The sequence below is a fragment of the Corvus cornix genome, chromosome 1, assembly GCF_000738735.6.
Source record: "Corvus cornix cornix isolate S_Up_H32 chromosome 1, ASM73873v5, whole genome shotgun sequence".
Classification (NCBI taxonomy): Eukaryota; Metazoa; Chordata; class Aves; order Passeriformes; family Corvidae; genus Corvus; species Corvus cornix.
The window spans coordinates 98,506,719-98,524,154 of record NC_046332.1 but is presented as its reverse complement, the minus strand read 5'-3'; the positions used below and the strand labels follow the sequence as shown (position 1 = coordinate 98,524,154).

Here is a 17,436-nt window from a genome sequence, read left to right as displayed (position 1 = left end):
CCACAGCGTGGTTACTAAAAACTATGCCGCAAGATTACGCGGCTGTGGATAATGACCGGTTTTGTCTCAGGTCTTTAAAAAGCCTTAAAAGGATAACATTCTTAAAGGATGTAAATGCATAGATGAAACTATTTGGGATCACCAGGGTTTATTGTGGTATGTTTCTGCAAAGTAACACTTTAAGAAATAGAACATATGGGCATGTCTCTGGTAAACAATAAAGCGCTGCTGGATCTTTACATAAAACACCAATTGATATGACTTAGGAAGTCCTCAAGAGAGGTTAGGTGGAACCTTGTCACCTTCTTAGTATTTAGCTTTATTAGGAAAGAATAAAGACTAAGACTTTGTGTCTCAACTTAAGGAAGGGGTGGTACATCACTCCACAGACTGGGTTAGGATGCCAAGCCCTTGGGTGTCTTGGGGGCAGAACAACTGCAGCTTGTTAACCACTAAATACAATTCTGTACTTCTTTCTCTTCTCAGTTGATTATGCAGCTTTCATTTTGTGTCCTCTTTTGTCAGGGTCATAATTTTTAATCATGCTCTATTTTATACATGCCCTAACTATTTTGGGATATTTGGGTTATTGCTGCCATTTGGTAATGCCAAGCAATCTGAAGAGAGGACTAGTAAAGTTGTTACTACACTCCTTGGTACAGTGAGTGGGAGAAATGTAACCCTTTAAAACCTTTAGAAAGTTGCAGCAGATGGCAGGAGAGACTGGGATGAGCAGTTGGAAGGACAGGGGTCTTTGACCTGGTTCATGATCTGCAGTATAGGAAGGCAAACTATTGCTTTGTCAAAAAACTATGAATGAAATACAGAAGTTGAAGTTAGGTTTATCATGTCAAGCAGGCTGGTCTTAAGACTTAGTGCATCTGGTTCTAAGGAACTGTCCACATGCCTTTTGCATGCAGCAGGGACCAGAACTATCTAAATCCAGAAAAACCCCCCCTCAGTGGTGTCAACTGAAAAGAGGTTGCTTTGGGATCATTCTCCTGCAACTTGACTCAGTTTTCTGTGTCTCCTCTTGGATTTTTGACTAGAGAACAATAGAAATTAAGCAAATTCAAAGACATTTATTGGAAGCAAATTTGGCTAAACAACTGATTGTTGAGCACATCAGAATAAAAAAGAATAGATGTTAGATTCTCTATTTTCTCTTTTTCAAGCTCAAGAACACTGGAAAGAGTTAGTTGTTAGTTGATGTAGTCTTAATTTCTTAGGTTCTGAAGTTCCTTTCATACCTGGAATAAAATAAACATATCTAGATAGCACAGATCACTTAATACTAAAGGTAATCTCAATTTGTTTAAATGAGATGGCTTTAGAGATGGCCATGTCTTTCCATTGATTTCCAAGGCACCCTGTAGAGACCCATTCAGATGAATGTCACCCTCTGCATTTAGGAACCACTTTGCAGCAAGAGAGGGACTGGAGTCTCATTTTTTCTTTTAGTGATTTGCTACCAGGTACTTGCAGATTTCTGTTTGGGTCTACAGAGCTAAAGAATGCTCCTAAAAATTATTCTGCTAACGGAGAACAGGAGCCTGGTACCCCAAGCTGTGGTGGCAGAAATGTGCCCATGTGACACCAGTAGGATGGGAAATGTCCCCACTTCTCTCAGAGCAGGACTCAGGGTCTGGTGAGGGCCTGTGTCAGGATTCTCCTTCCTGATGGAGTCGTCCTCCTGCTGGTTCCCATTTTATTATTCTCAGGCCCAGGAAGCCTGAGCTGGGTGTTTCCTCCACTGGTGACAGGTTTCTGTCAGAGGTCTAAACCCGATAACCTTCAGAGCACAGATATAATTTGTTCCGTATCTTCCACCTTCCCACAGTTCACAGCTAATTTCCCCTTCTAATGACCTGATTGAAATCTTGATTTTTAAATAAACCATTGATCTTAGGGAGTTCAGTGTACGGAGAGTACAGCACGCATAAATTAGAAGGAGCTCTTCAGTGTCAGACAGTAGAGGGGTTTTTTTGCAATAGCCAGAATCTCTTTGTATTCTTTGCAAATCTACAGACTAGAACTCTGAGAAAGTGTGTTCATTCCTTTAAAAAAGTAAAAAATCTTTTACAGGCTTTTTTGAGGATCACATATGAGGACCAGAGAACAGAACAGTGAGAGGTTAACACTGTGTATTTTGTAATGTGATTATAAATACAAGGAGCTTTAGTTCGTCAAAAATACATATTGCAGGTAATTTAAGTTCTGTGTGGTGGTGAGGTCACACCTTCATACCTGTACCAGTTCCTGGGACTCTTCTTGCTGTTATTTTAAATGCTCTCTTTGATAAGAAAGCAGACCCTGGTACTCTTCTGTGAGAACTTAAAATGTCATTATCTAGGTGAAGACACGATTACAAATTTAAGGAGTGTCCATGAATCCCTTTACTTAGCTGTGGGGAGGAATTCACAGAACAACTTGGTGGGAAGAGAATGCAGTAGTTTCTTTCTGCCACCCTAAGACCTCCTCTGAAAACTCGCAGCAGCTTAATGGCTCCAGTGTTTCCAAGCTGCACTAACATATCTGTGTGTGTGACCCCTTGTGACTAGAAGGAGTGTGTTGGAGCACATAATTTCTGAGTATTGCTGTTGCTGTATTGTCTACGTTAAAAATCAGGGTGTACCGTGTCACCTAAGGCATTACACAAGCTGAGGAAATGTGGGAGATTTGCAGCTCTACCATGCAACCAAAGCCTTATTAAAACTGGTGCGTTTGGGTGGGTAAAATTATTTGACCTTCCTTTTGTTGTGGAGTGGCATCTATATCAAGAATGCTCTTAGCTTGAAATGAGTGAGGTAGGAAGAATTGTGTAGTATACAGCAATTTGTTCCCTTTGGTAAGTTTTTGAGGCTTGCTCCACATGTTGCTTTCCATGCTCCCAGTATCCAGACCAAGATGTGAGCTTGATATTTGTTCTTACATAGCTATGATATACTCCAGAATAAATACCAGTTTCTCAAAGAAAGAGTGTGAATTTAGTTGAGGATATTTTTGGAACAGACCATCAACCATATATTTAATCGGAGGTCAATGCTGATTCACATGTGCTAAAGATTAAACAATTGATTGCATTCCTTCCCCTGAAGAATTTGAGGAAATATTAAATCCTGTATCTAAAGAATGTAAAGCTACAGGAGTTGCAGAAACATAAAAAATAAAGGCCAAAAAGCATTCCAAGTGTATAGTAGTATAGGTTTATGTGCACATGTGTAATGTTGTACCTAATATGTTACAATATATAATATTAAATCAGAAACTTATTGGTTGCTTTGGGATTTAGAGGACTTGATCTTTTTCTTTTCTAGTCTGTTAGTTTTTGAGCCTTAGTTATTATTTTATCTCCCTTGAGAAGGAGTATGTGATGTTGTGCCAAAAACCTTAATTCTGTGAGATGTTCTTGTCTCACTGAATAACATAACAGGATTCATCTTTTCAAAAATATATTTTCCTACTAGCATGTGTTTCAACCAGAAAGGGATGTTATCAAGACTTTATATCACTGCAAACAGCATTGCAGGTGTGCTTTTGCTGTACTGATATAATTCAAATGTTGAAAACAACTATCTCAACATTATGGAAACACTGCATGTAACTTCTAGACAAGGCAGATGATCATTCTTCTGTCAATGAAAATGTATGAATAGGATGATCTAGTAATTTTCTTTCATGCTGAACATTTGTTTTTGCATATCGGGAGCTGTTGAGCAGACACTATCCTTTGAATATTTATTAATCCACGCTGCTTTGATAAAAGCCAGTGGGAAAACAAGTATTTGCTTGCTTCGGGGTGTGTGCAGCTCACTTTCTTTACTGTTGTAGAAGTTTCCATTAAACATTTCTAAAGAAAAAAAATATGATGTTTGATTATTAGTTCTTTTTGCACTACTCACACAAACTACACTATTTATATGAACATCTCACTAGCTGTGCTGCTGGCAATTGCTAGCATCATGAGTACTCACAGACTTCAATATCTGTGGTGCAGAAGGTTAAACCCATGATGTACTAGGGACTACCTGGGCTATTGGTTTGATTGTATTTGAAACGTTGATTGAATGGGGTGTGGAACAATTGCGTTCACTTGTTAGAAGGAAAAGTTTTTTCCCAGACAATTTTGTGTATATCCTAGAAAAGGATCAAAAAAGGCAAAAAGAATAGTATTTTCTTCTTATTTTTTCCACTGTTAACAGAAGAAATTGAAAGCTGGGGTTTTTTTAATAGCCTGTAGCAGGTTTTTATGACAAAAAAAATATATAAAACTTTACTTTTATTGTGCACTTAACAGAAAAATGTTGCCATTTTGAAAGCTACAGCTCCATATTACAGAAGTAACCTGCTTAAGCATTCCATAGATTACTCAGGAATAGTGTGGGCGTTGACTGCAATCCCCCTTGTACGTATCCTAGGCTTAAGTATATGTATGGACACACGCATGCACATTTTATTTCATTTCATACTTACATACTTATATTTTGTATTCAATTTCTTTTTGTATTTGTATAATGGCGGTTTAATAAATTTCATTTTCTAGCCAAAAAAGCTGGCAAGTGTTTTCAACAAAAATACTTAATCTTCAGGTGTTCAATCTTTAAATTAACCGGTGGTCTTGTGTCCATCCTGTATATGAGTTTGGAGGACCAGGGATGAAATAGCCTTACTGTAGCAGCCATTCCATGGCAGTCTTAACACAGTAAATTGCTAGAAAACATGACAAAGAAAAATGCTATTCAAGCTTGGCATATTTTGGCTGTAGTTCACCAAACTACTACAAACTGTGATTTTTACCAGAGAGAACTTTCAAGGAATTTTGGAACATGTCACAAGTCCAACTCTTTTGCCCAGTGCTATTTGTTAGTAAGACGCTTAAAAATTCTGAAATGGCCTACAGCTGCTTCCTCCTACAACAGGACTGAGTTCACTACAATTGAAATGAAACAGCTTTAATTCATGCCGTGAGCTCCACCTTTGCAACAGTGGAAAGTGAAGTTTTGTAGGACATTGTTTTCCACTGCTTTTCCACTCCTGATAGACTCTGTTCTCACCTTTCCTGAACATTGTAGGACCAGCTGGAATAGAAAAAGAGCAGGAGACACTGTGTGGCATGCTAAAACATTGCCTGCTAGCTTTATTGTAATAGCTAGGTATTTATTCAGTGTGAGGAGAATTCTGCAGTGTTTTACTGACCAGAAGTGATCTCAAGATACTAGAATTTTTGACACATTCATTTATAAGTGTGGTTTTATATTTGTGGTGAGTTGACTCTGGCTGGATGCCAAGTGCCAACCAAAGCTGCTCTGTTACTCCCCTCTTCAGCTGAGTAGGGGAGAATAAATATAATGAAAGGCTCATGGGTCAAGGTAAGAACAGGGAGAGATCACTCACCTACTGTCACAGGCAAAACAGACTCAACTTGGGGAAATAAATTTAACTTTTTACCAAACAAATCAGAATCGGGTAATGAGAAAATACCTGCTTCTCCACCCCTTCTTCCCAGGCTTAATTTCACTTCTGATTTTTCTGCCTTGTTCTCCCTAGCAGCAGCAGGAGATGGGGAATGGGGGTTGCAGTCAGCTCATCACACATTGTTTCTGCCACTCCTTTCTCCTCGGATGGAGGACTCCTCACACTCTTCCTCTGTTCTGGTGTGGGGCCCATCCCATAGGAGACAGCAGTTCCTACAAGAACTTTTGCAGCGTAAGTCCTTCCCACAGAGTGCAGTTCTTCACAAACTCTCTGGTGTGGGTCCCTTCCACAGGGTGCAGTCCTTCAGGAACAGGCTGTTCCAACACAGATCCCTCATAGGGTCACAAGTCGTGCCAGGAATCTTCTCTGGCATGGGCTTCCCACAGGGTCACAGACTCCTTTTGGCATTCACCTGCTCTGAAGTCCTCCAAGGGCTGCAGCTGGATCTCTGCTCCACCATGAACCTCTGCAGCCTGCAGGGGGACAGCCTGCCTCACCATGGTCTTCACCACAGGCTTGTGCAGAAAAATTCACATTGCCAGAGAGGTTTATGTCCAGAAAGGAGACAGAGGAGTCCTGTAACTTTATTCATGAACAAAGGGAGAGGCCATAGGGCATTTCCCCATGGGCTGTCTCAAATTGTTGGAGGATGCATCTTCCTTTTCATCCTAATTTTCCTGGGAGAAATGACACATGACCCTCTCCCTTTCCCCAGTGACTAAGGCACTTGGAAGGTACAGACTTCCCAACTCACCTATTATATGTTCCCCTTAACATGCACACACACACACACACACATATACACATCCTTTGTATAATATAGCTCTATTAAGTCCTTGTTCTTTTTCTCAAAGTTCAGGAATTTATCAAGACCTTGGCTGGGCAGCAGTCCATGTCAATTAGTAATGTTTTCTGAAACTGATGGTTTCTCCTGTTACTTCCCTACCACCAAGTCCCTGGCCCTATCTGCAAGCAGATTCACACCATCTGTTTGTAAAGACACATTCATCTAGTTCCTTTCAGGTTGCAGGGAAATCTGCACCTGGAACATCTCCTCCATCTCCTTATTCATTGTCCTTGCTATCCACAGAGCTGTTTCTCTAACATACTCTCACTCCCTTCTTCTCTGGCTGCAATTGCTTCTCTGAAGCAACTTTTTTTTCCCTTCCTAAATTGGTTATCTCAGAAGTTATCCTACTGTTGCTGCTAGGCTATGTCTTGGCAAATGATGGTGTTAATGCCACCGACAAAATATGTCATGCTTGTAACTAGAGGTACAGAGATGCTAATTCCACTAGTGTTACTAGAAGTCTTGCAATGAACTAGATTGATTTGGGGATTTCATTTAGTGCATGTTTACAACATACTGCATAACTAATCATTATGTGCCTGGGGAGATGTCAAAAATGCAAATTTATTTAAGTATATTTTTGTTGTTTAAATAACATTTGTTTTGACAATCACTTTTATTTTGATATCCGGTCTTAAAAGTACCTCCTGTAGGTAGAAAAATAATACTTGTCATTTCAATGACATTTTGGTTATAATATAATATTCTGCCAGTAATTCCATATTTTTGCTAATGGGAAATTGTGTACTAGAGATTCCTTCTTTCCTTCCTGTGTCTGAAGGCTGTGTGCCTTTCAATTTTTGAGCTGAGTTGAATATGGAATACAACCATATGTGTATATAAACCATGCATATTGTATTTCTGTCTAGTCTTCCAGTTTTCTGTAGCTGTGGATTCTCTACCGTCATCAAGGAAAAAAAAAAAACAACAAATTCAATATGAAACCTTAAGGCAAGGGCCAGTGAGTTTGAAAGATTTTGTAGCTAGATCATCAGCACACTCATCTGTACTTTAGGCACCTATTTAAAAGTGAAAGCAGAATTGAAGTGGATTAAAGAGTAATCATTTGATTGTCCAGAAAATGCAGCCCCTCTTTGGTGAGGGGCTCTCAAAGGATTCATTATTCAGTCCCAGGTGTGGTGTGTTTTGACTTATTTGCAACTGCAAAAGAAAACAGGGAAAGGTAATTTTTTGGTTTCTATCAGTGTGCTCAGCTTTGTTTATCTTGGAAGATAGGTTCTTATTCCAAGATGTTTACAGTCTGAGATCAGATTTTGGCATTCTTGCTCATACTGAATAGCATTAGTTAGGGCTGAACTGCTGCTCATTCAGGTCAGATAGATTAGAGTTAGTCATCAATTGAGATGGTGGTATTTGTGTAGAGCCCCAATGGTGATTCAAACATCTTTCTATGAGGCAGTGGTGCAAATGTTTTTCTGCTGCTTCTAGCTGTTTTATCTATACCTCTCTTGTATACAATTAGTATAAAAAAGCCTTTGCTTAAAAAATGTGCTTTAAGAAGGAAATGGAATGAATGAAACTGTTTGGCACATGGAGGAGCAGAAGGAATTTTGCACAGAAAGATTAGCATAGAAGAAAGCCCTGTATTCTGAACATAGTCCTAAGAAACAAACCTGAAAGGCTGGCAGGTTTTCACAGGGCTGCCAATAGATGAGCAATGATTAGTTTGTCTTTTTAAATATTGTCTCCTGCCAAGCCCAAATCCCCTTCTCCCTTTTCCAGTGCAGCATTTAGCCTGCAGGATAAGGGGATGATGAGGTAGACAGTTGTGGTGTGGAAGGGATTCAAACAATGTGAATGAGATTTTGATCTTCTGGGACTTCTGTGAGACAGAGTGAAGAGGAGGAAAGACAAACTGGTCTCCATTTGCAGAAAAGGTTTTAATCTCTTCTTTGCTGCATGGCTATGGCTGAGAGGGGAGTTGTCTTCCTGCTTATATTAAATTTCCAGACATTTAATTTTGACCAGATGCACCATGCAATTATGGCAACTGATGGATAGCTATAAATGAATTAGTCTTTGGCAAACTGAACGTTACTTCAAATGAGATCAGCATCACAGAAGATACAGGAAAGCAAATTTTGTGATGGGGTCAGTGCATTTTTTAAATGCTCAGATTTCTCGGTAGAATAAAAGGACGCATTAGTGCAAAGAGGCAAAGTATCCTAATTTCTAAGCATACCTCTGGAACAGACGCCTTGCTACTCTTCCCACACAGCAAGGAGGACTAAATACCAATGGTGAAGTCTGAACCTTGCCACTGTTTGCTGAACTTTCCTTTTTGCTTTGGTTTGTGTTGGGGTTATAGGTAGCATTCCTGTCACTGTCACAATGCTCCCCACACTAATTGTCATGAAGTACAGAAGATTCAAGCATGCTTGGTTCCCAAGGCTGCTAATGAGCCCTGTAGCTTTTCTCACCCTTAATGAATCAAGGTTTGATTGTGGGGGATTCTTGTCCTTCTGTCCTTTTCCCTGGCCAGGGGAGGAGTCAAGAGTTCACAAAACAGAACAATGACTTTACAGTGTAAAGACGATGCAGCTGTGCCATCTGAAGCCATCCTCAGTTATGAGCAACAAAGCTTAAATAGATTGTACTGTGAAGAGGTATAGCTCTGTGAGTGTGAAGCATAGCTTTTGCTTCTGCTTCACTGACCCGTCTGCTTGTGGCAGTGACGGGCCCTTGATGGGAGTTTAGGCAGGGAGAGCTGCGTAGGGCGACTCTTTCAAAACCATTCTCTGTAACACTGAGCGCAGGAAAGGAAGCAAAATGAAGTTTCAGTTGATCTGTGATGGGGGTGTACTGCTGCCTTCTCCAGAAAATCCCATGCCCTCCATTCAAAAATCATTGATTCTCATCCAAATCCACTTCAGGGGTTTAATAAGTTCACTAAAGCAAGCCATAGTTCGTGTGTCTTAGCAGCAGAGAGTACTCATACAAAAATGGATACTTACACAATGTCCCAGATTCGGCTTCCCTGGCTGGATGGGCAGCTGGCATCCCTGAAGCCAGATAAATGCATGTCACACACAAACCCTCCTAGGCAAATCACACATTTTACTATCTCACTATATTTTACTTTCTTACTGTGTAGAGGCTTTTCTTGTATTAGTGATTAGGATCAGCAGTAATTTGGGCTAAACTACTGTTTGGCATCTTCATTTGGGCATTTCAGCTACAGTACTGTGTGCTCCCGTGGCTATATTAATCTTACTACAAGCATGTATGTGATATACTTTTTGGCATATATACACAGTTATATATATGCACGAACATACAGGTGCATATAAATATAGCTGCATGTGTTCTTGAAATACATAGGAGTATATCAGTATATGATATATACCATACATATATGTAGGATATCACATGCTTCCGTAGAAACATTACTCCTTGTGTTTATATCCATACACATATTTGCACAAGTAAACACAGATATGTGCTCCAAATGCTGTGCTATTGCTATAGTAGCAAGTGAAAATTTCAATCTGATAAAATAACTCTTTTAATGCTAATAGAGATTTTAAACTTATCAGTTACAATACTCTGTACTAATCCTTGCTTTGCAAATTTGTAGGGTTTTTAAAAAAGTACTAATGCTTTGCAAATTTGTAGGGTTTTTAAAAAAGTTTTACTAATAAATGAGTGAAGCCAAAAGTAGCATCTCCAAAAGAAATCTAATTTTGCTGTAATAGGCTGTTCGAAGTTCATCATTTTGGGTTTTAATAATGCACAGAAACATCTGCTGTTTTCTCGATCGCATGAGAGAGAAAGGGAAAGAGAAAAAAAATTAAGAACGTTTGGGGTTTTTTCATTCTTAAGTGAACAGAGAGGGGGGAAAACAAAACAGTTTAAATACCTTGATGTGTGTATGTGCTGGTTCAAAACTTTTGATTGCTCTCCCGCCCGGCATGGTGAGTTGACAGACCAGGGAGCAGTGGCGAAAGTTGACAACCCCCCACGGCTGACCCCTCATGTTTTCTCTTGCCTAATCGAATTTTACGTGTGTTTCCAGATAGCTGATCAGCTTCCCTGGATTTCGCTGACGCCACAGGAAAGCTTTGCCTGAAGATGGAAACACTGGAGTCAGAACTGACCTGCCCTATCTGTCTAGAGCTGTTTGAAGACCCGCTGCTGCTGCCTTGCGCTCACAGCCTCTGCTTCAACTGCGCGCACCGCATCCTGGTCTCCCACTGCGCCACCAACGAGCCAGTGGAGTCTATCACCGCCTTCCAGTGCCCGACCTGCCGCTATGTCATCACCCTCAGCCAGCGCGGTCTAGACGGGCTCAAGCGCAACGTCACCCTGCAGAACATCATTGACAGGTTTCAGAAAGCCTCAGTCAGTGGGCCCAATTCCCCCAGCGAGACCCGCCGGGAGCGGGCGTTCGATAACAACAGCATGTCGTCCTGCGAGAAGGTCCTCTGCCAGTTCTGCGACCAGGACCCTGCCCAGGAGGCGGTGAAAACCTGCGTTACCTGCGAGGTGTCCTACTGCGAGGAGTGCCTGAAAGCCACTCACCCCAATAAGAAGCCATTCACCGGCCACCGTCTCATCGAGCCCATCCCGGACTCTCACATCAGGGGATTAATGTGCTTGGAGCATGAGGACGAGAAAGTTAACATGTACTGTGTGACTGATGACCAGTTAATTTGTGCCTTGTGTAAACTGGTCGGGCGACACCGTGACCATCAGGTGGCAGCTTTAAGTGACCGCTATGACAAGCTAAAGGTCAGTGTTACCTATCAATTTTTTTAGCCAAGCAGTGTGTGGTTGGGAAGGAAAGTACCCTTTGGTAGCATGCTAAAGTCTTCATTCAGGCAGTGGTTGGGACAGGGAGATGTGCAATCTCTAATCATGAGATACAGATCTGTATGTGCATTTGCTCACCATGTAAAAGGTGCCAGATTTTACAAAAGAAAAAATTCCTCACTTGTGTTTGGATTTGTCTAGAGCTATAATAAGGAATATGCAGCATAAAGTACTGTTTAGGTGAATTTTCTTATCTACCTGCAGCTTTACTCCTGGCAGCTGGCAAGGTTTAGTGCTGACTACAGGTACACAGGCGCTCATTGAAATGTCAGGCATTCTTTGCATATGCTTTGCTGTTGATTATTTTTCATTAGGTTGCTTTCATTGTGAAAAGCCCCTCACATCACCACTAACAGGAGCTGCATTTATCTGTGCTGGTTTCAGGGATGCCAGCTGCCCATCCAGCCAGGGAAGCCGAATGCCGGCTCCGCTCTCCCCACGCTGTCTCCCACCAGGCTCGCAGGCAGTGCGATCCTGGAAACAAAGCCAAAATTGTTTCTGATCTTCTTGCAGCATTCCCACGGTTCAGCAAGCTTCTGGCACATCTCCTGCCAGGTAACTGGGAGGCTCCAGCAGCCTGACCCTGTGCAGGATGCCCTGGGCAAGGTGGCAGTGGGCAGCCAGGTCTCAGTGTGCTCTGGAGGCTCTCCAGGCTGCCAGCAGAGCCAGAGCTCCTGCTGAACATTGGGGCAAAGGCAGGGGGCCTCACACCCACCTGGGTGTACATTTCTCTCGTGCTGATTCCTGTGCTGCTGCAGAGCCAAGGCAGGAATTAGGCATCCCTTGCTTTCCTCCACCCACTCCCTCCGAATGGTCTGCATGTGCCTGTGTGCAGCTGTGGGGGGAATTTTTAAAGATGGGCTGCAATCAAGAAATGACAAGCATGGAGAGCAAGGCTTAATTGCCAGCCTTCCCACACAGAATTTTGGATGTAGAAAAGAAACTGAATTATAGGTTTAACTAAGTTAAATACTTTCAGATTAAAGCGTGTAGTTGCACACATGTCTGTGATAAATTTAGGTGATTGGTGGTGAAATCTGCATACACATTCTGTGTGGGTATTGTGCCTCTGTGCTATGGAAACGTGTGGATGGTATTCTGTGATTTATATTAACATAGTGAAAGACACATCTTTACCTGGACCTGATAACTTCCTTTCATCTCTTAAAGACCTTTTTATTTACCAAGAGGAGTTGTTATTTTTGCTTTCTTTTTTCCTGAACTAATTTATTATTCTTTTTTCCTGAACTAATTTATTATTTTAATAGTTTTGATAACATTGGCACAGGCCATAAATGTGAAAAGGTACACAGATTTAATAATGTTTTTAATAATCTTTTTAATAATTCAGTGGGTTTACATTCTTAACAGGTGCTATTATTTAATAACATAACAATGTACTCGTTACCACCTTTATACCAGTAGTAATATACTACTTAACATGAAAGACCTTCAACATTAAATACTGGATAAGCATATATTTGAGGATGTGAAAAAAGTAGTAAATATTTCTTGGTGTTGATGTACACACATAATGCAAGTCTTGAAAGAAGACTAAAAATCATGTCCTCTCCCTTGCGATCTTTGACTCAGTACTGTAGATAGGAAGAAAATGGGGGTATTTTTGCATAATCTGTGTCTTTTCTCTGCAAAGATGACTGGGCAAACTCTGAAGATGTATCTCAAAAAGACAAGTAACATTCACACTGGATGTCACTCAGGTTAGCTAACCTGGCAAAAGCCTACTTAAGTACTTTACTCCAGCCTTCTTGAAGACTAATTAAAGTACTAATTTAATGGTTAGCATAGACTTGAGCCAAGTAGCTCTTGTCTCAGAATAACTCCTAGCATTATTTATATTATTTTAATGATTTTTTCGAGATGCAGAATTTCTTTGTACCCAAACTGTATAAAAGAAATTTACACAGGCAATTATTAGTCTATGTGAAATCCTGTTCCTATCATCTTAGTCATGAAGCAGCCTATTTCATATTGCTAATGCCAGTGATGACATCAGTCATGCCAATTATGCCACATATACGACACAGCCATGGTCTGGTCCGGGAACATTAGGCCAAGTGGTTTCCGTGCAGATCCAGCATCCATTCTCCGTTCATAAGAAGGTAATCTGAAAGTAATGTCTTCCCTTTCCTCATTACCTCTCCCATCACAGCAATTAGTTCTGGTTTACAAATCAATATTAGAAAATGAGATTTTCAGTTCTGTAGATTAACACTTACCCCCAGAAGTAATGGAACAATACCAGTTCACACTAGAATTTGGTAGCTGATGGGCAAAAATTTCAGGTCCATTTTCACACTCAGGCCTCTTCCTCCTTCTTCCTTAAGGGTCATATGACTGCTTGAATCACTGATTTTTCTAACATAATATTAGGCATGAGATTGCAGATGGTCTTTATCAACTTACAGGTAATGTGCACACTGGGCAAATTAAACATTGAAATGGATTAGAAAATCTCCACATGAGAAAATGGGTTGTTGTTTGCTATATTGCTGCTGTAGTTTTTAGTATACATGGGGTTTGATATATAGGCTACCCAAATCTTTAAAAAAAAATCCGAAAGAATGGGAGTGAGGTAGCTAATAGTATAGTGGATCAGTTAAAAAATGTGTGGTTAACTTTATCTTTCAAAAAGAAAAGCAAAACCACTTAAGGTGACTTTCTTTTGATTGTTCTTTTTAAATCAACACACTATTGATACTAACAACAGCAAGTTGTGCTGTTCTGGGTGTTAAGCTATGCTAATTACATTTTCTTGCAGTGGTGTTACTAATGATTTAAACAGTATCTCACCCCTCATCAAGCATAGGACAAAAGATGCCATTGCAATCTAGCTCCTTTCGTGGCAAAAATGAAACTCCTTAATTAGGAGCTCTGTACTCTTGCCCAGCAGAGGCGTTTACATTGAAGTGTGTTTAACAGTCAGTGTAGCAACAATTGTGGGCATCTCAAAATAAGAAAGTATTTTCCTTTGGCTACTACATCTCCAGCCCTGAGAGGTGCTTCTGTTACTCAACTTGAATTGGGGCAGAGGGGATTGAGGGCATTTGTGTTCCTTCAGGAGCAATCCTTTCTTGCTTAGCTACACAACCACAATACCACCTTCATGCTCACTGTTGGTTTAGTGTTTATAGATGTGCTTTGTTTTTTGTTTATCTTTTTAAAGTTGACCATAGGCAGATGCATATTAGTAAAGGAAAAAGCCAAAACAGAGAACAGGAAATATACTGGTAATACACTGGATTTATAATGTGGTGATCAAAATTGTGATAAGCTAAAAATAAATTTTAGTGGCAAAAACAATCAAAGCTTTAACCGCAGAAAGAACAAATCCCTGTGCTTACCACATCATATTACCTCAAAGAAAATGTATATAGCTAATTATTTTTTATATTGATTCTATGCTTTCTGTCTTATTGCAATGAAGAGGAAATGACAATTTAAGCATATATCCTTTTTTTCTTTCTGAGAAAATTAATAAAATTACCATTGCTTGATAGATACATTTAGACTCATGAATGTGAGGAAAAAAAACAGTAAGATAAGATTTATTTTGAACAATAGAGAATATTTGAAGGAGAACACACATATAAGGCATGGATGGAAATATATCACTCATTTAATATTCACAAAGAGCAATGAAGAGGTGTAACAAAAGAGAAAGATAGATGGTAAAACATATTTTGAAATGGTGTAAATCCAGCATAACACCATTGAAACTTATTTTTTTACTTGTCTTCATATTTACTGAGAATTTAACCTCTAACATATATTTTCTTGTAAAAAATGGTTTGGGCACGATTTTTCTAATACTTGGTCAAGAAAGATCTGCTGAACCAAACTGTTGTAGCTTAGCTTTGGTTCACCATATTTTAGTTTGAAATTTATTAATGCTGATTTGTTTTGGGCATATTTATGAAGCAGGGCAGCTCTCTGAATAGCACTCAGCAATTCCAGAAACAAAAGGATCTTCTTGCTTGTCTGGTTTCCAGCTAGTTTTGGTGGTAGAATCCATACACATCTATTTTTCCTATGCTGTTGATTCAGGATGCAAGGATTGCTTTTTCTATTATGTGTCAATTCAAATACTCATGAATATTAAAGGCATAGGAATTGTTTCCACATAAGGAGGAATGAATTCAACTCTTAAAAACCTTTGACCATATAAAGGTAGGAGACTTTGTCAAGTCCACAGCTACTACAAATAGTACTATATACACATTATAGATTAAAAAACTTTTGATATTCAAATGACTTCACAAAGATTCTGGCAAAATATGTGTTGAAGCTTTCCAACTATTTTTATGTGACATTATTTTGTAATTTCAGCTCGATCATTAATTGATGTACTGAAGTGTTATAAGAATCCAGCAATTATAAATATGTACTCCTACAAACAGTGGGCTTGACAATCGAGGAACATTTGTTTCTAAACTTACATATAAATATATTATGCACATTTATGTAAATATATATCTATATACATTCCATGCCTATATTTACAGTGCTTGTGTTAGTATATAAAACCAACACTAATATTGCATAATACAATACATTGGTATTTGTGTCTATGTAGAGTTGTCTAGCATAGAAATATGGGTAATTTTTAGTAATGTCTAACTTAAGGAATATCTAGAATCTTGAATTTGAAGAAATAAATATATGCCTGTGTTTTAAGTAAAAATGTACAGTTTCATATATATGTATAGGTCAGTAAAACTATATTTAATCATATATATAGACACTATACATTAATAGATTTACTTGTTATCTTTTTTTACAATTCTATGCATATATCTTTTTAGTAGCTGAATATTTTCATATCTAAGTTTATAGTTTCTCTGCATACCCTTAACTTTACTAACTTTCTATTTAATGGAAGATATTTTAATAAAATCCAACTTATATTGATGCCTTTTTGCTGGTCCTAAAATCACGAGCCAGGCACAGTTAGGTGATAAAAAGGGGTTACCTTCATAAGGATCCCTAGGTGCACAACTTGCTAGATGGAAAGCGCCGAAGATGCACACGTAACATAAAGTGCATACAATTTTTATATGTTCAGCAAATTAGCATAACTGACAAGAATTCCCAGTTAGAGACATAAGTGATGAGAGAATTCTTCCCTGGTTCTATGCTTTTGTGAATTACCCCCCGCCTTAGAAAGGAACTAAATTTTGTTCATGAAAATGTGTCTCGGAGAGCTGGTTTCAACCCTGGCTTCCCAGAGAATGTAACCTTGGACCCCCAGCTTGGAGCGGCTGGGGAATTTATTTTGTCTTTCAGTCTAATAGTAGGGAAAATGCCAGCTATAAATACAATAATGGGCTACAGAGCTACAAAAATATATGTAAAGAATATAGAGAATATATAAAAGCAAAAAGGCAAAAATCAATTCGGCATCAATATGTAAAGGCATAGTATGTCAGTGTAATAGTGATATGTGTTATCAAACATTTAGATAAATGGCACCTTCCTTTGCATTGTACTTAACAGATTGAGAGTGTTACTTTATATAGTGCCAGTTCTGCAAGTTTAACATGTAGTTAGAACATCATATTCAGCCTGGCAAAGTGTAGAGCTCATGGACTTCCATTATTTTTAGATTAGAAGCAGCTTGATACTATTATCATATTATTATTAAATTAGATACTGTTTGATAGACATTTCAGTGTATAAATTTTTTTATCAAATTAAAATGATGAATGGTCACAGCAATTAGTATAGAATATTATTTGATATTACTTAATTATTTGACCCAGAAATGGATGTAAAAATATAACTAACTGGCTATGTTTCAGTATTTGCAAAGATCCAAAAATATAAAGTTGTTGCATGGAAGAGGATTGATGTACGAATAAGCTCTTTTACTACAGTGGTTTTCCAGCTACACTTATTTTATTTCATTGAAATATATTTAAGGCAGACTTTATAAAATTCTCTCTTTAGTGCAGTGTTATCTGCAATGTCTGTTTCCTCCATTTGGTATTTCTTTGTCATAGTTTAGAAGGATAACAGAAAGTATTAATACAGAATACCAAAATTAGTCTTTCATGGGGGGAAGTGTGTGTGTATTATTATTTTAGATGCATTTTGAAGTTCTTCATGTGTATGACTGTGGATAATGGACAATGACTTTACGATAGTTCTAAGTACTATGAGATTAGAGGGTTTTGTCTGCCCAAGTTTCCTTAAATAATATAAGCCACAGTTTTTTTAACCTAATTTCACAAATTTAATAGTTGGCAAGTCTTTCA

At 38.9% G+C, this 17,436-nt stretch overlaps 1 protein-coding gene and 1 long non-coding RNA gene across 6 annotated transcripts in view; one reads left to right on the top strand and one right to left on the bottom strand.

Moving 5' to 3' along the window:
• MID1 (midline 1) overlaps positions 1 to 17,436 on the top strand; it is a 150,329-nt gene that overhangs the window by 36,003 nt on the left and 96,890 nt on the right. For all 5 annotated transcript variants that reach the window (XM_019283014.3, XM_010394382.4, XM_019283016.3 and 2 more), the window contains exon 2: positions 10,362 to 11,077. In XM_019283014.3, the coding sequence (XP_019138559.1) occupies positions 10,418 to 11,077 (660 nt within the window). In that variant the 5' untranslated portion in view covers positions 10,362 to 10,417. The remainder of the gene's footprint in view (positions 1 to 10,361; positions 11,078 to 17,436) is intronic.
• LOC109143957 lies at positions 1,141 to 10,365 on the bottom strand. Its single transcript, XR_002044417.3, has 3 exons — positions 10,206 to 10,365; positions 9,301 to 9,348; positions 1,141 to 1,250 (listed from the first exon to the last, which is right to left on the bottom strand). It is a non-coding gene; the product is annotated as an uncharacterized LOC109143957 (long non-coding RNA).